This window comes from Ranitomeya variabilis, chromosome 2, assembly GCF_051348905.1.
Source record: "Ranitomeya variabilis isolate aRanVar5 chromosome 2, aRanVar5.hap1, whole genome shotgun sequence".
Taxonomy (NCBI): Eukaryota; Metazoa; Chordata; class Amphibia; order Anura; family Dendrobatidae; genus Ranitomeya; species Ranitomeya variabilis.
Genome location: NC_135233.1, coordinates 335,329,879 through 335,357,490, shown reverse-complemented (window position 1 = coordinate 335,357,490; position 27,612 = coordinate 335,329,879). Strand labels below are relative to the sequence as shown.

General features: G+C 41.3%; 1 protein-coding gene across 5 annotated transcripts in view; it reads left to right on the top strand.

Annotated features, from left to right (window-relative positions):
• Window positions 1-27,612, top strand: part of DOCK11 (dedicator of cytokinesis 11) — a 395,594-nt gene that overhangs the window by 195,152 nt on the left and 172,830 nt on the right. For all 5 annotated transcript variants that reach the window (XM_077285361.1, XM_077285359.1, XM_077285358.1 and 2 more), the window contains 6 exons: window positions 7,815-7,931; window positions 15,588-15,663; window positions 17,835-17,938; window positions 19,467-19,578; window positions 23,343-23,409; window positions 26,792-26,839. In XM_077285361.1, coding sequence (XP_077141476.1) covers window positions 7,815-7,931; window positions 15,588-15,663; window positions 17,835-17,938; window positions 19,467-19,578; window positions 23,343-23,409; window positions 26,792-26,839 — 524 coding nt within the window. The remainder of the gene's footprint in view (window positions 1-7,814; window positions 7,932-15,587; window positions 15,664-17,834; window positions 17,939-19,466; window positions 19,579-23,342; window positions 23,410-26,791; window positions 26,840-27,612) is intronic.

Here is a 27,612-nt window from a genome sequence, read left to right as displayed (position 1 = left end):
GACACACAGATCTCCCCAGCTGCTGCAGAAATCCACAGCTGGGGAAACCATGTGTGTCCCTGCTTAAGTGCAGTATTCATTTGCTGCTCCCAGCTCACCGCTGAGCTGATAGGTGGGCGGGGAACAGCAAATGAATATTCACTGCACTTAATCATCAGGACCACATGGTTTCCCCAGCGCTGATTCCGGGCAGCGGGGACATTTTTCTGCCTCCTGAAGTGGGATAACAGTGCGATCCCACTCGCTACTGCCCCCTCCCCACATGCTGCATCCCTACCATAAGACGCACCCACACTTTCCTCCCAAATTTGGAGGAAAAAAAGTGCGTCTTATGGTCGGAAAAATACGGTACTTAACAAAAAAGTGTGAAACAACTTAAAATATGTCTTATTTTCTAGGTTCTTTAAAGTAGCCACCTTTTGCTTTGATGACTGCTTTGCACACTCTTGGCATTCTCTTGATGAGCTTCAAGAGGTAGTCACCGGGAATGGTCTTCCAACAATCTTGAAGGAGTTCCCAGAGATGCTTAGCACTTGTTGGCCCTTTTGCCCTCACTCTGCGGTCCAGCTCACCCCAAACCATCTCGATTGGGTTCAGGTCTGGTGACTGTGGAGGCCAGGTCATCTGGCGTAGCACCCCATCACTCTCCTTCTTGGTCAAATAGCCCTTACACAGCCTGGAGGTGTGTTTGGGGTCATTGTCCTGTTGAAAAATAAATGATGGTCCAACTAAACGCAAACCGGATGGAATAGCATGCCGCTGCAAGATGCTGTGGCAGCCAAAGTTGGTTCAGTATGCCTTCAATTTTGAATAAATCCCCAACAGTTTCACCAACAAAGCACCCCCACACCATCACACTTCCTCCATGCTTCACGGTGGGAACCAGGCATGTAGAGTCCATCCGTTCACCTTTTCTGTTGGTTGGAACCAAAAATCTCAAATTTGGACTCATCAGACCAAAGCACAGATTTCCACTGGTCTAATGTCCATTCCTTGTGTTCTTTAGCCCAAACAAGTCTCTTCTGCTTGTTGCCTGTCCTGAGCAGTGGTTTCCTAGCAGCTATTTTACCATGAAGGCCTGCTGCACAAAGTCTCCTCTTAACAGTTGTGGTAGAGATGTGTCTGCTGCTAGAACTCTGTGTGGCATTGACCTGGTCTCTAATCTGAGCTGCTGTTAATCTGCGATTTCTGAGGCTGGTGACTCGCATAAAGTTATCCTCAGAAGCAGAGGTGACTCTTAGTCTTCCTTTCCTGTGGCGGTCCTCATGTGAGCCAGTTTCTTTGTAGCGCTTGATGGATTTTGCCACTGCACTTGGGGACACTTTCAAAGTTTGCCCAATTTTTCAGGCTGACTGACCTTCATTTCTTAAAGTAATGATGGCCACTCGTTTTTTCTTTACTTAGCTGCTTTTTTCTTGCCATAATACAAATTCTAACAGTCTATTCAGTAGGACTATCAGCTCTGTATCCACCAGACTTCTGCACAACACAACTGATGGTCCCAACCCCATTTATAAGGCAAGAAATCCCACTTATTAAACCTGACAGGGCTCACCTGTGAAGTGAAAACCATTCCCGGTGACTACCTCTTGAATCTCATCAAGAGTATGCCAAGAGTGTGTAAAAGCAGTCATCAAAGCAAAAGGTGGCTACTTTGAAGAACCTAGATTATAAGACATATTTTAAGTTGTTTCACACTTTTTTGTTAAGTATATAATTCCACATGTGTTAATTCATAGTTTTGATGCCTTCAGTGTGAATTTACAATTTTCATAGTCATGAAAATACAGAAAAATCTTTAAATGAGAAGGTGTATCCAAACTTTTGCTCTGTACTGTGTGTATATATATATATATATATATATATATATATATATATATATATATATATATATATATATATATATATATATGTAATTAACAAAAGTTAGAGTTAAGACATATATATACACATGAAATCAACATATGTAACTATGCACCAAAGGCACAGGTTAGCGCCACACAATAGGTTATTATTCATACAAATAAACATAAGCCATACAGGGCAACATTAGTGTAGAGGTGCCACAGAGACCAATACCCATGTAAATGTCTCAAAGGTGCACCTTGAGAAAGAGGCGAAACGCGTGTCGGTGACGGCATGGACACGTGTTCTAACTTAGCAACATCATGGATAAGCACGGATGAGAGCGATTAACCCTGTCCTGTTTAATGGCATAGCGCACAGTTTACTACAGCCATTTGGATACTTGTATAATTATTACATTTTTGTCTGGATTTTGGTGTTCTTTTCGCGGCACTTCAGCACCTTTTACCCATGAATAGCAATAACATCTGTAGTCAGGACACAACTGTCTGTACTTTTTACCTGATCCTAGTCTATTTATATGTTGTGTTTATTACTTCAATAAATTTATACTCTTTGATTACTTTTGGACTGTACTCCAATTTTTTTATGTTTTATATTATTCATACAAGTGTATGTGCAGACAATACATATAGTTACCAGAGGAGTACTCCTGGGGAACCCACTACACCCGATGCGCGTTTCCCGCTGAAATGCTTCGTCCAGGGACCATTTCTTGCTGGATCAAAATAAAACAACACTCATTCACAAGAAGTTCTCTCTCTCAACCTTACCGATGCTAAAGTCTCAGTCTACATTGAACCAGGACTTCGGTCCTTTCCTCAATCACTAAATCAAAAAGGGGCATATAATAACAAGCTCCACCATAGAAGACTGGGAAGATAACCAAAGGATAATGGACAACTGAGCTAAATCAACAAATAATTTTTATTCACAAAATATAAAAGAAAGTAAATACAATTATTACAGAAACAATTAAAAACAGGAGACAACACCATAGTGCCACATCCATGCAGGAAAAGCATATCTGTCATATAGGAATAGTCCATCCATAATGCTAGACAACTTAATCAAAGAAATATATGTTGAATATAAATGCTGGTATTTCAAAGTACGCAATGTTGAGCGTAGTATTCCGAGGAAAGTGTTAAAGGAAAATATATAATCACAGTGACACAATTCTATTCAGTATACAGATACAACCAATAAGAGAAACCTACAGTTGTGGCCAAAAGTATTGACACCCGTGCAATTCTGTCAGATGATACTCAGTTTCTTCCTGAAAATGATTGCAAACACGAATTCTTTGGTATTATTATCTTCATTTAATTTGTCTTAAATGAAAAAAACACAAAAGAGAATGAAGCAAAATGCAAAACATTGATCATTTCACACAAAACTCCAAAAATGGGCCAGACAAAAGTATTGGCACCCTCAGCCTAATACTTGGTTGCACAACCTTTAGCCAAAATAACTGCGACCAACCGCTTCTGGTAACCATCAATGAGTTTCTTACAATGCTCTGCTGGAATTTTAGACCATTCTTCTTTAGCAAACTGCTCCAGGTCCCTGATATTTGAAGGGTGCCTTCTCCAAGCTGCCATTTTTAGATCTCTCCACAGGTGTTATATGGGATTCAGGTCTGGACTCATTGCTGGCCACCTTAGAAGTCTCCAGTGATTTCTCTCAAACCATTTTATAGTGCTTTTTGAAGTGTGTTTTTGTCATTGTCCTGCTGGAAGACCCATGACCTCTGAGGGAGACCCAGCTTTCTCACACTGTGCCCTACATTATGCTGCAAAATTTGTTGGTAGTCTTCAGACTTCATAATGCCATGCACACGGTCAAGCAGTCCAGTGCCAGAGGCAGCAAAGCAACCCCAAAACATCAGGGAACCTCCGCCATGTTTGACTGTAGGGACCGTGTTCTTTTCTTTGAATGCCTCTTTTTTTTATCCTGTAAACTCTATGTTGATGCCTTTGCCCAAAAAACTCTACTTTTGTCTCATCTGACCAGAGAACATTCTTCCAAAACGTTTTAGGCTTTTTCAGGTAAGTTTTGGCAAACTTCAGCCTGGCTTTTTTATGTCTCGGGATAAGAAGTGGGATCTTCCTGGGTCTCCTACCATACAGTCCCTTTTCATTCAGATGCCGACGGATAGTACGGGTTGACACTGTTGTACCCTCGGACTGCAGGGCAGCTTGAACTTGTTTGGCTGTTAGTCAAGGTTCTTTATCCAACATCCGCACAATCTTGCGTTGAAATCTCTTGTCAATTTTCCGTCCACATCTAGGGAGGTTAGCCACAGTGCCATGGGCTTTAAACTTCTTGATGACACTGCGCACGGTAGACACAGGAACATTCAGGTCTTTGGAGATGGACTTGTAGCCTTGAGATTGCTCATGCTTCCTCACAATTTGGTTTCTCAAGTCCTCAGACAGTTCTTTGGTCTTCTTTCTTTTCTCCATGCTCAATGTGGTACACACAAGGACACAGGACAGAGGTTGAGTCAACTTTAATCCATGTCAACTGGCTGCAAGTGTGATTTAGTTATTGCCAACATCTGTTAGGTGCCACAGGTAAGTTACAGGTGCTGTTAATTACACAAATTAGAGAAGCATCACATGATTTTTCGAACAATGCCAATACTTTTGTCCACCCCCTTTTTTATGTTTGGTGTGGAATTATATCCAATTTGCCTTTAGGACAATTCTTTTTGTGTTTTTTTCATTTAAGACAAATTAAATGAAGATAATAATAACAACAAAGAATTTGTGTTTGCAATCATTTTCAGGAAGAAATTGAGTATTATCTGACAGAATTGCAGGGGTGTCAATACTTTTGGCCACAACTGTACATAGGTGGAATACTCACAAATTACCACTACATCTAATATATAAAGCCGAATGTGTGTGTGTGTGTGTGCGTGTGTGTGTGTATGTATGTATGTATGTATGTATGTGTGTATGTCCGGGATTAGCATCTGCACCGTCGCAGCTACAGCCACAAAATTTTGCACAGTCACAAGTCTGGACGCCGAGAGCGTCATAGGCTATGTTGTGAGGCAAAATTTAAACCCCGCGCTTTCCAATTCACCAAACAATTTTGCCCCTATCTACATAATGGGGAAAAATTGAAAGGAAAAGTGTTGGAGGCAAATTGACAGCTGCCAGATGTGAACAAGGGGGACTTAAAGAGTGAGAGCGATGGCACCAAAGAGTATATACCGTACAGTTGCTAAGGTGGGGCCCCGACATGGGATACTCACCACACACGGGGATATGAACACACACACAAAATGCGCCACACACTACCACGTGCTTTAACACATATACCACCCTCAGCACACATTTCACCACACATGCACCAACCTCGCCACATAAAAGTCGAAACACAAAAGTCGCCACTCAAAACTCACCACGTGCAAAATGCGCCACATGCAAAACTCGCCACATGCAAAACTAGGCTCACACAAAACTAGCCACACGTGCAAAACTCACCTCATGGAAAACTCGCCACACGCAAAACTTGCACACGTGGAATAATTGCCACATGCACAAAAGTTGCAACACATGCAAAAGTTGCCTCACACAAAAGTTGCACCACACATAAAACTCACCACGCGCAAAACTCGCCATGCTCACAACTTGCTGCACACAACTTGCTACACTAACCTGTCACATGCAACACGACACACAAAAAGTTGCTACACGCATGTCGCCACACAAAACTCATCTCACAAAAGTCGCTACATGCATGTCGCCACACGCAACTCAACACACACAACTTGACACATGAAACTCGCCCTAAAACACACACAAGTCTGGTATTATCCTTCAAAAATAAAAATCTGATTAATAGGCAGACAAACTACAAGAACAACAAATGTACCATATAGGAAATACGGTAGCTGTCAGTCACATGACCTGTCTATTATGTGTATGTGTGAACTAATATATACTGCCAGGGGGGAGGGCTTCCTGTTGGCTGGGGATTTATCTTACAAATACTGAGGTAAAAATACTGACCAAATAACGTGTGAATGAGGTCTAATACAGGAGGAGATGACACACAGGTACATACTATACACAGGGGAGATGACACACAGGTATATACTATATACAGGTGCAGATGACACACAGGTATATACTTTATACAGGAGGAGATGACTTACAGGTATATACTATATACAGGAGGAGATGACATACAGGTATATACTATATAAAAGAGGAGGTGACACATAGGTATATAGAGGAGGAGATGACATACAGCAGGTATATACTATATACAGGGGAGATGACATACAGGTATATACTATATACAGGAGATGACAAACAGGTATATACTATATACAGGAGGAGATGACACATAGGTATATACTATATACAGGAGGAGATGACATACAGGTATATACTATATACCGAAGAGATGACATACAGGTATATACTATATACAGGAGGAGATGACACATAGGTATATACAATATACAGGAGGAGATGACATACAGCAGGTATATACTATTTACAGGGGAGATGACATACAGCAGGTATATACTATATGCAGGGGAGATGACATACAGGTATATACTATATACAGGAGATGACATACAGGTGTATATAATATACAGAAGATGACATACAGGTGTATACTATATATAAGGGAGATAACAAACATGTATATACTGAGAGGAAAATGAGAGGTGTGAGGTGAAAATGAAAAGGTGTGAGTGCAAAATGAGAGGAGAGGGAAAATAGTGGAGTGATCAGAAAATGACAGATGTGAGGTCGAAATGACAAGTGTTAGGGGGAATGAGAGGAGTGAGGGGGAAAATAAGAGGAGTGAGGGGGAAAATGAGAGGTATGAGGGAGAAAATGAGAGATGTGAGGGGAAAATGAAAGATGTGAGGGGGAAAATGAGAGGCGTGATGGGAAAATAAGAGAAGTGAGGTGCTATAACTAACCACAGATATTTACTGTGCCCAGGCAACACTGGGCTCTTCAGCTAGTTCTTAATATAAGGTGCCTAGTGCCATAGTGCAAATATTAATAATATATATAAATATGGATGTATATAAAGGCATCCAAGTGAAGAGTTCAATCATAAATCACACATGAAAAAACTTTACTGCATGAAGATAGGGCATATCCATAAATGATAAACGATATCCATCAGACAGTGATGTGGATAAACGAACCTGCTAAGGATGTGGGATGGAGAAGCCCAACGCGCGTTCCGTACTTTGGTTCTCCGGGGGGCGTACCATTTATGGATATGCCTTATCTTTATGCAGTAAAGTTTTTTCATGTGTGATTTATGATTGAACTCTTCACTTGGATGCCTATATACAGTATACATCCATATTTATATATATTATTAATATTTGCACTATGGCACTAGGCACCTTATATTAAGAATGTAGTGGTAATTTGTGAGTTTTCCACCTATGTAGGTTTCTTTTATTGGTTGTATCTGTATACTGAATAGTATTGTGTCACTGTGACTATATATTTTCCTTTAAAACTTTCCTCGGAATACTACTCTCAACATTGCCTACTTTGAAATACCAGCATTTATATTCAACATATATTTCTTTGATTAAGTTGTCTAGCATTATGGATGGACTATTCCTATATGACGGATATGCTTTTCCTGCATGGATGTGGCACTATGGTGTCGTCTCCTGTTTTTAATTGTTTCTGTAATGATTGTATTTATTTACTTTCTTTTATATTTTGTGAATACAAATTATTTGTTGATTTAGCTCAGTTGTCCATTATCCTTTGGTTATCTTTCTTCAGTTACGTATACCGTACTTCATGAGCAGTAGTGCCAATCTTTCCTTTAGAATTTGATTACATCTAGGCGTGTATATTATAATATATTATTTAAATATCAGAATGATTATATCAAAGTAATTATTATGTAACTTATTTATGTCTGTTTGGCAGAACCAGCAAGCAAAAATAGCCCAGCTTTATCTTCCCTTGGTGGGAATGTTGCTTGAAAATGTCTCCCGGTTTGCTAGCAAAGATACACTGTATAACTGCACTGCTATATCCACCTCGGTAAGTGTTTTTTCCTACCCATAAATTGTATATCATATTATTAACATTTTGGAATAATAGAATCATAGAGTAATTTCTTATTATGATATTATACATCATATGGTATAAACTAAGACACTAAACAAAATGCTAACCGTTCCAGTGTGCCAACACCCGCAGTTTGTCTTAAATATTGCAGGACTGCAATCTGTGAACAAATGTAAAGTAAAAGGAATTAAATAGATAAGGAAACATATTACTTAGTCTGGCGGGAAAGAGGAGATAAGATGTATTGAGAGTGCCTACTATAAAGCAGAAAAAACAAAGTTTATCATTAGTAAACTAATTTCTCTGTAAGGGTACTGTCACACAGTGGCACTTTTGTCGCTACGACGGTACGATCCGTGACGTTCCAGCGATATCCATACGATATCGCTGTGTCTGACACGCAGCAGCGATCAGGGACCCTGCTGAGAATCGTACGTCGTAGCAGATCGTTTGGAACTTTCTTTTGTCGCTGGATCTCCCGCTGTCATCGTTGGATCGGTGTGTGTGACACCGATCCAACGATGCGTTCGCTTGTAATCAGGGTAAACATCGGGTTACTAAGCGCAGGGCCGCGCTTAGTAACCCGATGTTTACCCTGGCTACCATCGTAAAGGTAAAAAAAAAAAAAACAGTACATACTCACATTCCGGTGTCCGTCAGGTCCCTTGCCGTCTGCTTCCCGCTCTGACTGACTGCCGGCCGGAAAGTAAGAGCAGAGCACAGCGGTGACCTCACCGCTGTGATCTGCTTTCACTTTACGGCGGCACTCAGTCAGAGCGGGAAGCAGACGGCAAGGGACCTGACGGACACCGGAATGTGAGTATGTACTGTTTTTTTTTTTTTTTTTACTTTTACGATGGTAACCAGGGTAAACATCGGGTTACTAAGCGCGGCCCTGCGCTTAGTAACCCGATGTTTACCCTGGTTACCCGGGGCCTTCGGCATCGTTGGTCGCTGGAGAGCGGTCTGTGTGACAGCTCTCCAGCGACCACACAACGACTTTCCAACGATCACGGCCAGGTCGTATCGCTGGTCGTGATCGTTGGAAAGTTGCAGAGTGTGACAGTACCCTTAGACATATGAGATAGTTATTTTAACAGTGTTTCTAAATACAGTTCTAAGAGTGTATTTACATGGAGCAGTCAAATTGGTCATTTAGCTCCAGTTAATACAAGACAGAATATGGCCGCCCTCTTACAATGTAAGGGCTCAGGAGCATTTGGCTGAACAAGCAGTCCTGTGTATAGGAGATTCTTGTGAGATAGCTGCTGGACACTTAATATGTATAACCATCTGTTATTTTCTTCAAAAAAAAAAAAAAAGCATCCAAGTATTTTTTGAAACAATCAATGTTTCCTGCTGTGACCAGCTTTTGAGGTAGACTATTCCACAGATTAATAATTTTTATCATAAAGATTTTCTCCTCTGGAGATTGAACTTTTCTTACTCCGGACAGCGGAAATTCTCCATTGACTTTTAAGGGGGATTTACAAGAAAAACAATGTTTGACCATACTTTTTGTATGGGCCATTTATGTACTTGTTAACCATGGCCACCCTTATACTTTTCTTCTGAAGACTAAATATATATAATTAGTTTTTCTTCATAACTATGTCTCTCATTAGTTTTGTGGCTCTTCTCTGTACCTATTCTAACTCCAGGGCATCCTTTCTATGAACTAACGCCCAGAACTGAACTGCCTATTTAAGTTGAAATTGCACTATTTGTAAAGTGGTAGTATTAGGGCTTCCACTAGGAATTTTGGGGCCCCATAATGTTATAATTTTCGGGGCCCCTATCAGACACCGCCCAGCTCCACCCCAGATCCGCCTCCACCCCTCAAACCATCCACAGTCCCACCGTCCTTTCTTGGAAAAACTCACTCCTGCACCACATCCTCACCAGTCACACATTAACAGGTCCCATCACCAGATCACATACATAGCAGCTTTTGTTTTGGACAAAAGATTTTTTAATCCACCACCACAACAAGGTGTACTCATCTTGCCATGCTTTACTCTACTGAAACTTATTAAACATTTGTTAAAATATTCAATACTCTTTAGGTGTATTTTTATTTATTTTTCAATTTTTATAATGACCATTAATATCACAAACAAAGAACAAATACCGCCATGCATGACCGGACCATATATTAACACAAATAGCGAACAAATAATACCACATACAGGGAACAAATACCACCACACCATGGCCGGACCACATATTACTACCGCATAGTGACCGAATAATACCACATACAAGGAACAAATACTGCCACACCATGGCCGGACCACATATTACCACCACATAGCGACCGAATAATACCACATACAGGGGACAAATAACGCCACACCATGGCCGTACCACATATTACCACCACATAGTGTCCGAATAATACCACATACAGGGGACAGATACCATCACACCATGGCCGGACCACATATTACCACCACAGTTGAATACTACAATACTGATCATAAATAGAAAAACACAATACTAATATCACCATACATGACATTAAACACAGGAGGTCTGCACTTAGTATACAGTGTCAGTGTACAGGTAATACAGTGATCACCAGTGACATTATACACAGGAGCTCTGTATATAGTGTCAGTGTACAGGTAATACAGTGTGCGTGCACATGTAATACACTGACTCACCAGTGACGTCTCTAGGTGAACTCCTTCATTTTCGCTTTTCAGCCGCACACCAGTAGGGAAAGATTCACGTGCAGTTTAATTGCTCATGTATGACATTTTGGTCCAAAATGTGGACATTCTTCAAGGCTTTTCAAGATTTTATAGTATCTTTGGTGTAAATGTTAACAGCTGTTTTATATGGCATGTCAAAAAGCATTTATTGCTTCTGACATACCATATGTATTTTTATTTTTAAAGACTAGAGCAGTGCACTCCACAGTCAAAAATAGTAAGGTGTAATAGAAACTAGACAAAAATATTCTTATGTCAGTAAGGTGTGACTTTGTACTATGGGTAGCTGACCCTGGAAGCCAGTGCTCTAGTGAAAACTGCACCTAAACCTTCCATTGTGGTGTTTAGTACAACTAGGAGCATATATCTCCTTTTTTTTCCCTCTTTTTTATTTACTATCAATATCAATCTGACATCTTTCTATTTTAACATACAACTAAATATGGACACAATGACATTTTCATGTATTAAACGCTTAATTTAAAGGGAATGGTGGGCAGCATGAAGTACAGAGAAACCATTCTCTACAGTTATCCTGTAATTGATATTTTACTGTGAAACACTGAGGCTTGTGTGTATATGTACAGTATATATATATATATATATATATATATATATATATATATATATATATATACACTCACCGGCCACTTTATTAGGTACACCATGCTAGTAACGGGTTGGACCCCCTTTTGCCTTCAGAACTGCCTCAATTCTTCATGGCATAGATTCAACAAGGTGCTGGAAGCATTCCTCAGAGATTTTGGTCCATATTGACATGATGGCATCACACAGTTGCCGCAGATTTGTCGGCTGCACATCTCAAAGATGCTCCATACAAGGCAGGATGGATCCATGCTTTCATATTGTTTACGCCAAATTCTGACCCTACCATCCGAATGTCGGATGAGACTCATCAGACCAAGCAACGTTTTTCCAATCTTCTACTGTCCAATTTCGATGAGCTTGTACAAATTGTAGCCTCAGTTTCCTGTTCTTAGCTGAAAGGAGGGGTACCCGGTGGGGTCTTCTGCTGCTGTAGCCCATCTGCCTCAAAGTTCGACGCACTGTGCGTTCAGAGATGCTCTTAGGCCTACCTTGGTTGTAACGGGTGGCGATTTGAGTCACTGTTGCCTTTCTATCAGCTCGAACCAGTCTGCCCATTCTCCTCTGACCTCTGGCATCAACAAGGCATTTCCGCCCACAGAACTGCCGCTCACTGGATTTTTTTTCTTTTTCGGACCATTCTCTGTAAACCCTAGAGATGGTTGTGCGTGAAAATCCCAGTAGATCAGCAGTTTCTGAAATACTCAGACCAGCCCTTCTGGCACCAACAACCATGCCACGTTCAAAGGCACTCAAATCACCTTTCTTCCCCATACTGATGCTCGGTTTGAACTGCAGGAGATTGTCTTGACCATGTCTACATGCCTAAATGCACTGAGTTGCCGCCATGTGATTGGCTGATTAGAAATTAAGTGTTAACAAGAAGTTGGACAGATGTACCTAATAAAGTGGCCGGTGAGTGTATATATACATACACACAGTACATATGTATATACAGTACGGACCAAAAGTTTGGACACACCTTCTCATTTAAAGATTTTTCTGTATTTTCATGACTATGAAAATTGTACATTCACACTTAAGGCATCAAAACTATGAATTGACACATGTGGAATTATATATTTAACAAAAAAGGGTGAAACAGCTGAAAATATGTCTTATATTCTAGGTTCTTCAAAGTAGCCACCTTTTGCTTTGATGACTGCTTTGCACACTCTTGGCATTCTCTTGATGAGCTTCAAGAGGTAGTCACCGGGAATGGTTTTCCCTTCACAGGTGTGCCCTGTTAGGTTTAATAAGTGGGATTTCTTGCCTTATAAATGGGGTTGGGACCATCACAACTGATGTGCAGAAGTCGGGTGGGTACACAGCTGATAGTCCTACTGAATAGACTGTTAGAATTTGTATTATGGCAAGAAAAAAGCAGCTAAGTAAAGAAAAACGAGTGGCCATCATTAAGAAATGAAGGTCAGTCAGTCTGAAAAATTGTGAAAACTTTGAAAGTGTCCCCAAGTGCAGTGGCAAAAATCATCAAGCCCTACAAAGAAACTGGCTCACATGAGGACCGCCCCAGGAAATGAAGACCAAGAGTCACCTCTGCTTCTGAGGATAAGTTTATCCGAGTCACCAGCCTCAGAAATCGCAGGTTAACAGCAGCTCAGATTAGAGACCAGGTCAATACCACACAGAGTTCTAGCAGCAGACACATCTCTACAACAACTGTTAAGAGGAGACTTTGTGCAGCAGGCCTTCATGGTAAAATAGCTGCTAGAAAACCACTGCTAAGGACAGGCAACAAGCAGAAGAGACTCATTTGAGCTAAAGAACACAAGGAATGGACATTAGACCAGTGAAAATCTGTGCTTTGGTCTGATGAGTCCAAATTTGAGATCTTTGGTTCCAACCACCGTGTCTTTGTGCGACGCAGGAAAGGTGAACGGATGGACTCTACATGCCTGGTTCCCACCGTGAAGCATGGAGGAAGAGGTGTGATGGTGTGGGGGTGCTTTTGCTGGTGATACTGTTGGGGATTTATTCAAAATTGAAGGCATACTGAACCAGCATCTTGCAGCGGCATGCTATTCCATCCGGTTTGCGTTTAGTTGGACCATCATTTATTTTTCAACAGGACAATAACACCAACCACTCCTCCAGGCTGTGTAAGAGCTATTTGACCAAGAAGGAGAGTGATGGGGTGCTACGCCAGATGACCTGGCCTCCACAGTGACCAGACATGAACCCAATCGAGATGGTTTGGGGTGAGCTGGACCGCAGAGTGAAGGCAAAAGGGCCAATAAGTGCTAAGCATCTCTGGGAACTCCTTCATGATTGTTGGAAGACCATTCCCGGTGACTACCTGTTGAAGCTCATCAAGAGAATGCCAAAAGTGTGCAAAGCAGTCATAAAACCAAAAGGTGGCTACTCTGAAGAACCTAGAATATAAGACATAATTTCAGTTATTTCACACTTTTTTGTTAAGTATATAATTCCACATGTGTTAATTCATAGTTTTGATGTCTTCAGTGTGAATGTACAATTTTCATAGTCATGAAAATACAGAAAAATCTTTAAATGAGAAAGTGTGTCCAAACTTTTGGTCTGTACTGTGTGTATATATGTGTGTGTGTGTGTGTGTGTGTGTGTTGCCCAGGCATAATAACTAACTGTTAGTTATAGCACCTCACTTCTCTCATTTTCCCCCTCACGTCTCTCATTTTCCCCCTCACGTCTCTCATTTTCCCCCTCACGTCTCTCATTTTCCCCTCACTCCTCTCATTTTCCCCACACCTCATTTTCCCCCTCACACCTCATTTTCCCCCTCACACCTCTCATTTTCTCCCCTCACTTCTCTCATTTCCCCCCCAACACCTGTCATTTTGACCTCACACCTGTCTTTTTCCAATCACTCCACTATTTTCCCCTCCTTTTGCATTCACACCTCTTCATTTTCACCTCACACCTCTTATTTTCCCCTCAGTATATACCTGTATGTCATCTGCTCCTATATATAGTATATACCTGTATGTCATCTCCTCCTGTATATAGTATGTACTTGTATGTCATTTCCCCTGTATATAGTATATAACTGTATGTCATCTCCTCCTGTATGTAGTATATACCTGTATGTCATCCCCCTGTATATAGTATATACCTGTATGTCACCTCCTGTATATAGTATATACCTTGTATAGTATATACTTGTATGTCATCTATCCTGTATATAGTATATACCTGTGTGTCATCTCCCCTGTATATAGTATATACCTGTATGTCATCCCCCTGTATATAGTATATACCTGTATGTCATTTCCCCTGTATATAGTATATAACTGTATATCATCTCCTCCTGTATAGAGTATATACCTGTATGTCATCTCCCCTGTATATAGTATATACCTGTATGTTATCCCCCTGTTTATAGTATATACCTGTATGTCACCTCCTGTATATAGTATATACCTGTATGTCATCTATCCTGTATATACGATATACCTGTATGTCATCTCCTGTATATACCTGTACGTCATCTCCCCTGTATATAGTATATCCCTGTATGTCATCTCCTGTATATAGTATATACCTATATGTCATCTTCCCTGTATATAGTATATACCTGTAAGTTATCTCCCCTGTATATAGTATATACCTGTATGTCATCTCCTCCTGTATATAATATATAGCTGTATGTCATCTCCTCCTGTATATAGTATATACGTGTATGTCATCTCCCCTGTATATAGTATATACCTGTATGTCATCTCCTCCTGTATATACTATATACATGTATATCATCTCCCCTGTATATAGTATATACCTGTATGCCATCTCCTCCTGGCTGTCAATGTGCCTCCAACACTTTTCCTTTCACTTTTTCCCCATTATGTAGATAGGGGCAAAATTGTTTGGTGAATTGGAACGCGCGTGGGTTTAAATTTCACCTCACAACATAGCCTATGACGTTCTCGGGGTCCAGATGTGTGACTGTGCAAAATTTTGTGGATGTAGCTGTGACGGTTCAGATGCCAATCCCGGACTTACACACATACAAACACACATTCAGCTTTAAATATTAGATATATATATATCAAAGGGTGAGGAGTCCCCTGGGCAGATTGCTCTGGCTTCTCCAGAATTTCTTGGTTTGATCGCTATACGCTAATACCCGGCTTATTTGGCAATCTATGTTTTCTTTTTTTATGTCAAAGAGTTTCAGAGTAAAACAAAGCTGTCAGAAACGAGGGAGCCTGCTTGTATATTATGCTGCCTGAGGTTTTGGCAGCATGAATGACCAACAGGTTCCCATTAAATGCTCGTCACTTACTTACACTACGTTATTTTATTACAGGCGTCCAGGGACACATTTATGTGCAGTTTTTCTTCTCCTTCCAACAGATCAAGTTTGATCATAGACAAAGACGCTGGTGAGTAACAACTTGTCAATTGTTATAAAAAAAAACAAAACATAAAAATGTTACTTTAGTTTACAGTAGAAAATGGAATGGGTTGCTATGTTTTTCTAGAACACTTTTATGAATGTCACTTTTACAGGAGGGACTGAATCCATAATAACCTATAGGGCAGAATGCAACAGCCAATGTAATGTACTACACTACTACTGTCATCATCTCTGTAACAAAATAAACAAAAAAATTGTATCTCCAGTATGCAGTGTATTTAGATCACGTCTGTGATAAGTGAAACATCAGTTTTTCCCCAAAAGGAGAAAAGTTACTTGATTCATTTGAAACTCTCAAGATAGCTTTATCACACCCACAACTTTTTTTGCCAATGGGAAAACATTGTAGCCACATGCAGACCAAAAACTGTCTGAAGCCCCAGCCTTAACTACTTTTGGACCACACAGACCATACATGTCCGGGCAATCTGCATTATACTCTATAGTGCCTTTTCTAAAACATCACAGCATATTAGAGCATCTGCAGAAGATCGTGCACCTGCATGAGCAGGAAAGCAGCTGTCAAACACAGCCGGACTCCCATATGGAAGGCAGAGTTGGTTTATTACCATGTCTGCATTCCTGTTCTTTGTATACAGTGCTGAACAAGCACTGTGTATAGCAGCTGTCAAACATAGCCAGACTTCCATATGGAAGGCAGAGTTGGTTTATTACCAGGTCTGTATTCCCGTCCACTGTATACAGTATTGAACAAGCCGCCCTGTAAATACAGTATAGGAACAGCTTACGGCACTTCATCCTCCGGACCCAGTGGTCATATGATCACTGGGTTTAGGGAGGGAGCAGGAGCTTCTGGTTCCTAGGAGACACAGTCAGCTCTGCTGTGCAACCATATCTATCTTACTAGCTGTCCCGGTAAAAGAAAAAAAAACATGAACGATATATAAAAATAATTTTATACAGAAAGAGGAATACAATTTAAAATGTATTTTAGTGGTTATAAAAAAGAAAACAGTGACAACATTTTTTCTTTTATAATCTCACCGATATTGCCCAATATCGAGCAGTAAAAAAATTAAACAACTTAAAAATGAGGCCCCCTGAGTCAGGAAAAAAAGGTGCAAAAATATTTGAATATTGAGAACATTTTTTTTACAGCTCTTTGAACCACATGTGTAAAAAAAACTAACATGTGACTGGTCAGGAACAGGAGTAAATGGCCTGGTCTTAAACTGGTTAATAATAATAATAATAATAATAATAATAATAATAATAATTTATAAAATCTTAGTGTTTTCCTTCCATCCTTTTCCTCTTTGCCCTTATATAGGCCTCTAGTAGTACAAGCAAGTTTTCATTAAAGGAATTGTTTCTTTAACGAGTTAATACCATAAAAGTATAGCCTCTGGTTATAAATTCCCTTTAATTCAAATATACAGCCAGTCCCTGTTTACTGCTATAACAAATCATTAAGTGCTGCAACAACAGTATTGTAAACGTGGCAGTCATGAATATTTAGATTAGGAAACTTTGACATCATTCATGATACATTGTACCACTTACTCAGTTTGTTTAAATGAAATTAACAGCAGGAAAAAAAACAATGTAAATTTTCAGCTACCATTTCATTTCTGGCAATAACAGCAACAAGGCGATAAATCATGCAACAATGCTGTAAATCAACATTTTTTTTTCTCAGCAAATACTCAAAATGTCAGGTTGTACCACTGTAAAAGCTGCAGTGAATTTCTTAAAACATAATATTTATACTGGGGCGGTGGAATTATGGAAATGACAGGATTGATAGACATGTTAATGATGTGCAAAAGATGAAAAAAAGGAAACAACATTTTCAAAACATCTCAAATTATTCAGTATCGAGTATGAGCACCACACTCAGAAAAACATGTTCTTACATACCTTGGTTATTAACCCCTTTCCAACAAATGATGTATTGGTAAGTCATATGTCTGCTCAATGACTTTGATGCAGGCTCGGGAACTGAGTCCGCATCTTTTCTGGAAGATGATGACTGTGTTATTCAGCCACCATCTGCCTTTAACAGCCGTAGGTGGAGAGCTTCTTGAGTTCTGCACAAATGTTGAAAGTGATTTATTGGATTAACTATTTCAATAAAAATGTGATTTCATAATATGTCCTTTGTTCTGATTGAAGGTTACAGCTCCTCACTCTCAAATGGTTGCATCATGAAGAGAGAGGACTCACGAGGATCTATCAACACGGAAGTGACAATGGAACACGCCATGAATGGAGAAAATGTAGGTTTTACATCACTAAAAACTGTCTTTACCACAAACTTCCTATGGTTCAGCATCTGATTGTCTGACAAGGCTGATAATTGTCTGCAGTAATTTTCATATTAGAAAAGTCAAGAATTATAGGTGTTTTCTGACTTTTTTTCTTCAAAACAATGTACTTTACTTGCCGTCTTGAGATCCAGTGCTACTTCTCTGTCACTACTCCCGATGACTTATGTTCTACAGTACTGATGTCATGTTGACAGCGCTGCTGCTAATAACTGAGCTCAACAGCTCTGCCCGAGTAGACGGCACAATCACCCACTGCGCTCACTGATTGGCTGCAATGCTATTGACTTAACATCACCACTGAAGACAGTATCAGATTGCTATGTAAGCTGAGAGCAGCATGATGTATGAGCAGAAAACCTGATGTGTCACTTGCTGGTCTGCATGCTGTAATTTTGATGCAATCACAGTTTTCTCTGCTGTAGATCTAGCAGTGCTTTAAATGCTGATCCCTCTATAACTCCACCCACACTACTTATTGGTAGCTTTCAGTATACACTTAACATTGACAGAAAGCTGCCAATCAGTGGTGGGGGCAGGGCTACACAGAGCACTTGACTAGGAGGGACGAGATATTTTAGGTACCGTCTCACAGTAGCACTTTGGTCGCTACGACGGCACGATCCGTGACGCTCCAGCGTCGCTCCATTATCGCTCCAGCGTCGTAGACTGCGGTCACACTTCGCAATGCACGGCGCTGGAGCAATAATTTCATGACGTATTTGCGATGTAGATGTCGTACGGGACAGTCGTACGGGCATGTCATATCGTGCACACCTTTGTTACACGATGCGATCATGCCGCCACAGCGGGACACTTGACGACGAAAGAAAGTTTCAAACGATCTGCTACGACGTACGATTCTCAGCGGGGTCCCTGATCGCAGTAGCGTGTCAGACACAGCGAGATCGTAAGTATATCGCTGGAACGTCACGGATCGTGCCGTCGTAGCGACCAAAGTGCCACTGTGAGACGGTACCCTTAGTCCTGTAGCTATAATCTCTTGCTGATAAAACACTGATTTAATTGAAACTGCAACACAGAGCCTAGTAAATGACACATCAATGTAATCAGGCTCTCTGCCCCTACGTCATGCTGCTTTCCAATTCCATTCCACAAACCTTGTGACTAGTGATGAGCGAGTATACTCGTTGCTCAGGTTTTCCCGAGCACGCTCAGGTGGTCTCCGAGTATTTGTGACTGCTCGGAGATTTAGTTTTCATCGCCGCAGGTGCATGATTTGCAGCTACTAGACAGCTTGATTACATGTGGGGATTCCCTAGCAACCAGGCAACCCCCACATGTACTCAGGGCGGCTAGCAGCTGTAAATCATGCAGCTGCGTCAACAAAAATTAAATCTCTGAGCAGTCACAAATACTCGGAGACCACCCGAGCAAACGCCGAACAACGAGTACACTCGCTCGTCACTACTTGTGACAGATTCACTTTAATGGTTCTTTTTTTTTCTGGCCTCTTCAGATGCGTAGAAGCTCCACAAAGAGCACCGTGTCTCCTTATACCCGATTGGATTCATATGAAATTAAGAGCCTGCTCATCTGCTATCTGTACATAGTCAAAGTTATTTCAGAAGGTAAATGTTCTTGTTATTTCCATATTTTATACATTCAACGTTAAGTTTTGATAATTTAGCACCTACTGAAAAACATCAAGAAGAGAAGACAAAACCTGGTTCACAGGCGGAGAGTTTCCAGTAAGTTATGCGAGTCTTGAAAGTGCATATAAAGTGATACTCAGGACTTGAATTCATAATTATTTGGCTTAAAGTTGGACACCTCCAGAATACTCAGAGCATTAGCGGATGTTTTAAGAATCTACTGTACTCTCTTGCTAGTCTCCAACACCTGGCAAGTGAGCAGCTAGAAGTCTCCATAGGAACATGCTCTAATGTCCACAGCGAGCATTTCATTTGTAAACTCTTAGGCTATGTGCACACGATGCAAATTTAGTGCAGATCTGCAGCGTTTTTTTCTGCTGCAGAAACGCTGCAGATCTGCACTGTGATTTACAGTACAATGTAAATCAATGTGGAAAAAAAAAAGCTGTGCACATGGTGCAGAAAAATCCACGCGGAAACGCTGCAGATTTCAAAGAAGTGCATGTCACTTCTTTTGTGTGTTTCTGCAGTGTTTCTGCACCCCTCCATTAATAGAAATCCGCAGTGGTAAAATCTGCAGAAAATCCGCACAAAAAACACATCAAAACTGCGCAAAAACGCGCAAAAAACGCATCAAAAACGCAGCTGCGGATTCTGCCAGAAGATGCAGATTTTGTGCAGAAAATTCTGCACCAATTCTGCATCATGTGCACACAGCCTTAGGCTACTTTCACATTTGCGTTAGAATCCACAGCGTATCATGCGCAACCGCAAACGCATGCAAAAACGCATGCAAATGTCTGATAACGCAGCGTTTTTTATCCACATCAGCTTACGCAAGATGGTAAAAAAAACGCAGCGTTTGCATGCGTTGTTACATGTGTTTGCGCTTTTTTTGCGCATGCGTTTGATATTTCCAGGAGGGTGTGTCTTTAATGGGCATGCGCAGTCCGAAGTACGCAAACGCATCAAACGCATGCGTACGCAAAGACATGTGTACGCATGCGTTCCCATAGATAGTAATGCGGTTTTTTGCCACATTCCTTGCGCTAACAACCGCATACGTTTCTAGGCGGCAAATTAACGCCTCTAAAATTACTACATGTGGCGTTTACCGCGCCAAACCGCAGACGACGAAACGACGCATGCGTCATCAAACGCGTCAAAACGCAGGCGATCACAGACTCATGCGCCCCTAATGTTAAATATAGGAAAACACAACGCATGCGGATAATTGCGGAAGAAACGCTGCGGACACAACCGCAAATGTGAAACCGGCCTTAGAAGGCTCTTGACAATGCTGCTTTAGAGCCAACATCTCTAACGATGGGATGAGGAAAATATTTAAGATATCAGAGTGCATATGTTAAAGGGAATCTGTCATCCCCAAAATTGTATATGAGCTGCGGCCACCGCCATCAGGGGCTTATCTACAGCATTCTGTAATGCATTCTGTAATGCTGTAGATGAGCCCCCGATGTAACCTGAAAGATGAGAAATAAAGGTTAGATTATACTCACCTAGGGTCCCGTCCGGGGCTTCCTATCTTCATAGGATGATGTCCTCTTCTTGTCTTCTTGCCGCGGCTCCGGCGCAGGCGTACTTTGTCTGCCCTGTTGAGGGCAGAGCAAAGTACTGCAGTGCGCAGGCGCCGGGCCTCTCTGACCTTTCCCGGCGCCTGTGCACTGCAGTACTTTGCTCTGCCCTCAACAGGGCACACAAAGAACGCCTGCACCGGAGCTGTGGCGTGAAGACAAGAAGAGGACTTGATCGTATGAAGATAGGAGGCGCTGGACCGGACCGCGACGCCCATCGGGTCATGACCACCCCTGGGTGAGTATAATCTAACCTCTTTTTCTCATCTTTCAGGATACATCGGGGGCTTATCTACAGCATTACAGAATGCTGTAGATAAGCACCTGATGCCGGTGGCCGCAGCTCATATATGATTTTGGGGGTGACAGATTCCCTTTAAAGTAGTATCTTGAAATCTGTTTAGGGCCGGTTTCACACGTCAGTGGCTCCGGTACGTGAGGTGACAGTTTCCTCACGTACCGGAGACACTGACACACGTAGACCCATAAAAATCAATGCATCTGTTCAGATGTCATTGATTTTTTGCGGACCGTGTCTCCGTGTGCCAAACACGGAGACATGTCAGTGTTCGTGGGAGCGCACGTTTTACACGGACCCAATAGAGTCAATGGGTCCGCGTAAAACACGGACCTCACACGGACATTCTCCGTCTGGGGTCCGTGTGGCGTGCCGGAGACAGCGCTACAGTAAGCGCTGCCCCCCCCACATGGTGCTGAAGCCGGTATTCATATCTTCCCTGTAGCAGCGTTTGCTATAGAGAAAATATGAAGAATAGTGTTAAAAATAAAGATCCATGTGTCCGCCGCCCCCCCACCCCCTGTGCGCCCCCCCGCTGGTCAGAAAATACTTACCCGCTCCCTCGCTCCTTCCTGGTCTGGCCGCGCCTCCTACTGTATGCGGTCACGTGGGGCCGATCATTTACAATCATGAATAGTCGGCTCCGCCCCTATGGGGGGTGGAGCCACATATTCATGACTGTAAATGATCGGCCCCACGTGACCGCATGCAGGAGAAGCCGCGGCCAGACCAGGAAGGAGCGACAGCCGACGGGGGACCCGGGTAAGTATTTTCTGACCAGCGGGGGGGCGCACAGGGGGTGGGGGGGCGGCGGACACCTAAATCTTTATTTTTAACACTATTCTTCATATTTTCTCTGCAGCAAACGCTACTGCAGAGAGGATATGAATCGCAGCTTCAGCACCATGCAGAGTGGGTACCACACGCTCCGTGTGGTACCCACTCGCCATACGGGCGGCACACGTGTGCCGCACGTATGGCCTCCGTGAGTTCCCAGGCACACGGACACGGATAACTCCGGTACCGATTTATTCCGGTACCGGAATTATCTGGACGTGTGGGACAGCCCTAGGGCAGTGAGAGTCTGGAATTCCTTGCCCGAGGATGTGGTGATGGCGAACTCAGTCGACTGGTTCAAGAGAAGCCTGGATGTCTTACTGGAGCGTAACAATATTGTATCTTACAGTTACTAGGTTCTTTATTTTTTTTTATTTTTTTAGGCTGAACTGGATGGACAAATGTCTTTTTTCGGCCTTACTAACTATGTTACTATGTTACTGTGTTAGCTTCCCTGGAAATGAGATTTCTGAGACTAAATAAGAACAATCTATCCATAATTTCTCTTATATGTAATAGGTGGGAGAAAATTAAACAAATTAGGTGCGCAGTAGATTGTACGGAGTACACACCAATTTGGTAAAACCACAACTTTCTGGAGTTTATCAATCTGGGAGGTCTAGCGAACTGAGACACTAAAGGCATCATCAATTTTTGCCAAATAACACCTATAAATCATTAAGTCAACTACAGGGAGAGTTTCGTCTACCAAACGTACCCATCTATCAAAACTTACAGGGTGGTCATGCCTTTGAAACTCGGCATAAAAATAAACCGGTATGAACACAAATGAATGTCACGACATTGAAGGGTTTGGGGTTATTTCTTGTATATGTGATCTTATTTTTGTATCTGTTTAAATGCAAAATCCTTACAAAACATAGCAAAAAAATAGCTGAATGTGAATACTTTCTCAGTATGGAAGTAGCAGACAAGACATAATATTATGAGCACCATATCTCACACTTGACTATTGTGTATCCTAACGGAAATGTTTGTGTTGTTCTCAGATTCTCTGGTTAGCTACTGGAATAAAATGTCCCCACAAGAACTGCTGAACTTTCTTACACTTCTAGAGTAAGTTGAATAATAAAATTTACTGCTGCACTTTCTTTTTTTGTTTATTCTGTTGCCATAATTTATTATGCTAATAAACTAAAGTGAGATGAATGGTCCATAAAACACTGATCCACTGTTTGGGTGCTTTCACACGTGCTGTTTTGATGCAGTTTTTGAAGCCAGTGTCAGAAGTGAATCCCTTCCCGGTGATTTTTCTTTCTGCTTTCCTTTTTTGTTCTCCATTTCATACAAGAGCCATAACTTTTTAATTGTCAATGGGCATGGCCATATGAGAACTTTTCTTTTTATGCAGGACAAGTTATAGTTTTGAATGACACCATTCATTTTACCATTTAATATAATGGAAAATGAGTAAATAATTCAAATTCCGTTAAATTGCACCAAAATCGCAATTCCTCAAATGCTTTTGGGGTTTTGTTTTTACAGCATTCACTGTGCAGTAAAATTGACCTAGCGATAGGATTATCCAGGTCAGTACAATGATGGTGATACCAAACTTGTACAGTTTGCTTTTTATTTAGGTAGTATAAAAAAATAAGCAAATATTTCAAATATTTGAACGGAAAAAAATTGCTGTTTGAGGGTTGGTTTTTTTTTTACTGTTTACCAAATTTATACATTTTTGGGGTCCATGCAATGTTTTTATCACTTGTTGAAAAAACTTGAAACATTACAATTTTAGAATTTTTTTTTTCTGTTTGCAGTGTTTACTGATCGGTTAATTCATTTTTAAAATTTTTATAGGACTTTTAGGCTTTGGTTGTGACACCTCTTGCGCTACCAAGGTTCACTCGGTGCCACTCCTACATCACAGCACAATACTACTGTAGTGAGTGGTGTTGTGACAAGCAATGCGACCCCATTCACTTGATTTGTGCTGCGATATAGGCACGGCACTGAGCGAACCTTGGTCACGTGACAGGTGTCATGGCTAAAGTCACCATGTAGCCCTAGCCTAATGGACTCAGTGATACAAAATATGTTTATCTTTTTAATTTTTTTTATTTCTTTATTTTTAAAACTGGGATGATTCGAGTTATTATATTTTATATTTTTACATTTTGTTTTCTTACTTTGTTAGTTTCCTTAGTGCAACCATCTACACTTCAGTATGGCAGTATATACCGTATTTTCTGGTGTATAAGACGACTGGGCGTATAAGACGACCCCCAACTTTTCCATATAAAATATGGAATTTGGGATATGCCCGCCGTATAAGACGGGGGTCATCTTATACGCCCAGTCATCTTATACGGCGTGTGGTTCCCAGGGTCTGGAGGAGAGGAAACTCTCCTTCAGGCCCTGGGATCCATATTCATGTAAAAAATAAAGAATAAAAATAAAAAATATGGATATACTCACCCCTCCGACGAACCCTGGCTGTCACCGCTGCAAGCGTCTGCCTCCGTTCCTAAGAATGCAGTGTGTAGGACCTGCGATGACGTCGCAGCTTGTGATTGGTCGCGTGAGCGGTCACATGAGCGGTCACGCGACCAATCACAAGCCGTGACGTCATGGAAGGTCCTTCACTCTGCATTCTTAGGAACGGAGGCAGACGCTTGCAGCGGTGACAGCCAGGGGCCGTCCGAGCTTGAGTATATCCATATTTTTTATTTTTATTCTTTATTTTTTACATGAATATGGATCCCAGGGCCTGAAGGAGAGTCTCCTCTCCTTCAGACCCTGAGAACATCCAGGTTCGCTCCCTGCACACGCCGTACCCGGCGTATAAGACGACCCCCGACTTTTGGGACAATTTTTAGGGGTTAAAAAGTCATCTTATACGCCGGAAAATACGGTAGTAAAAAATAAGGTCTCCTATTAAGGCCAGCCACAAGCTGCACTGCACAGAAGTAGGCTACGTGCCCACGTTGCGGATTCGTGTGCAGAATTTTCAGCACCGTTTTTGAAAAATCTGCAGGTAAAACGCACTGCGTTTTACCTGTGGATTTACCGTGGATTTCCTGCTTTTTTGTGCGGATTTCACCTGCGGTTTTACACCAGCGGATTCTTATTATGGAGCAGGTGTAAACCGCTATGGAATCCGCACAAAGAATTGACATGCTGCGGAAAATACTATGCAGCGTTTCCGCGCGGTATTTTCTGCAGCATGTGCACTGCGGATTTTGTTTTCCATAGGTTTACATGGTACTGTACACCACATGGAAAACAGCTGCGAATCCACAGCATCAAATCCACTGCAGATCCGCAGCCAAATCCGCCAAGTGTGCACATAGCCATACTGTCATGGTAGGCACAGGGACCTTTAGCAGACCCACAGCTGCCATGGCGAGGAAACCCATCGGCATCTGCGATTGTTTTTCCGTCGAGAGGGCAGTGGATGCATGGAACAGTCTGACTGCGTGCTCTAAATGCCGTTTTCGGATATTGAAAGTGACATTTTAGGGATTAACTGCAACAAGCAGAGCTCAGCTCACGAGCTGCTGGGTACAATGCAAGCTCCGCTCCTAAGCCTGCATCAAAGATGGAGACCTGGCATTGGACATATCAAGGTTTTGTTTTTTTTAATATTGATCAAGACCTTTCTGTGCAACAATGGCCATGGTCACACAAAGTTTTTTGAGATGTTGAACTCTCTTTTTGTTTGGATATTTGGGAAGAGTTTTATTTTTCCTGTAGAAGTTTTCAAAATTTGTATAAGAGGGTATGGTTTTTTTTTCCCTAAAGCCTTTTTTGCAGCCTTTTAATTTGACCTTGTCAGATTTGCAGTGGGTTCAATCAAGATCTACTTCAAACAAGTGACTAGCACCCTTTTTTCTCACAGCAAGCCTTTTTCAACACCTTTTTTATTAAGAAAAACAACAAAAAATACTTCCTCATGTGAACAGCAAAGTGGATTTCATGTATTTCTGGAAGCTTTTAGAAGTGGTTTTTAAGGTGGATTTTAGTGCAGATCTGTTCAAAATGTCAGGAAAAGATATACTCCCCCCAAAAAAAACTCCCTTCATTCCCCCTCAAAAAAGGAAGCAGATTCCCCTTTCAAAAATGAATGCCTCAAAAAACTGCATGCTCACATACCCTAATAATACTAGACTTTTCATGAATTTTCTGTCTTACAATTAAAATGCAGGGATGAGTTGATTCCCCCAGAACAAAACCTCTTAGCTAAGCTAGCATCCTGGTGGGACAACCCATTTAAAGTGGTCTTCAGGGAAAGACCTGAAAATGTAAATACCATACATAAGAAATAAATACAGAGATTACTTTTCAAACTATGCATTATTTTTATAATTGTAGTATTAATATATAAATAATGTTGCATGTTACTGTATACAATCTTCATAGATTGTATATATACATGATGTTGTGTACAAGGCACTAAGCTGTGACAATTTATGTGATCTTTCTTTCTTTATAGGGCTTGCCTATTCCATTTCCGATATGCAGGAAAAAGGAATATTGCAAGGTAAGAGTATTACATAGTTACTTGTCTTTTTGATTTCTGGAGTGAATACTGTGATGGGTCAGTAAATTGCATGTGAAGTAATTGCCCTTTTAGTCTAAGGCTTGACAGCTGCACATCATCCTGCAAATCAGTGCATCAGTGTAAAATCACAGGTTTGCCATGATAGCATTGTGACATCAATATTTCTGTTTTGGAAAAAATCACTTTGAGACTACTACCTAGTGATTTAACGCAATGGTCTCTCGGTGGTTTGCAACTTTTTTAGATAAATTGGAACAGTCATGGTTTTCTTAGACCAGAGATGGTGAGCCTATTAGATACCAAGTTCCCAAACTGCAACACAAAACTCATTTATTTATTAATATTTATTTATTTATATAGCACCATTGATTCCATGGTGCTGTACATGAGGAGGGGTTATATACAAATTACAGATATCACTTACAGTAACAAACTAACAATTACAGACTGATACAGACGGGAGAGGACCCTGCCCTTCCGGGCTTACATTCTACAGGAAGGTGGGGAAGGAGACAGCAAGTGGAGGGTTGCAGCAGATCCGGTGTTGGTGAGGCGGTATAGTGGTGAGGAGGCAGCGGGGTCAGTGCAGCTTATTTATCACAAAGTGCCAACATGACAATTTAACGGCTCCCCCATCCTAGTATAGCCTCCCATCCTAATATATGCTCCTCCATCCTTGTATATGATGCCCCCATTCTTGTATGTGCTCCCCCATCATTGTATATGCTTCCCCATCCTAGTATATGTTCTCC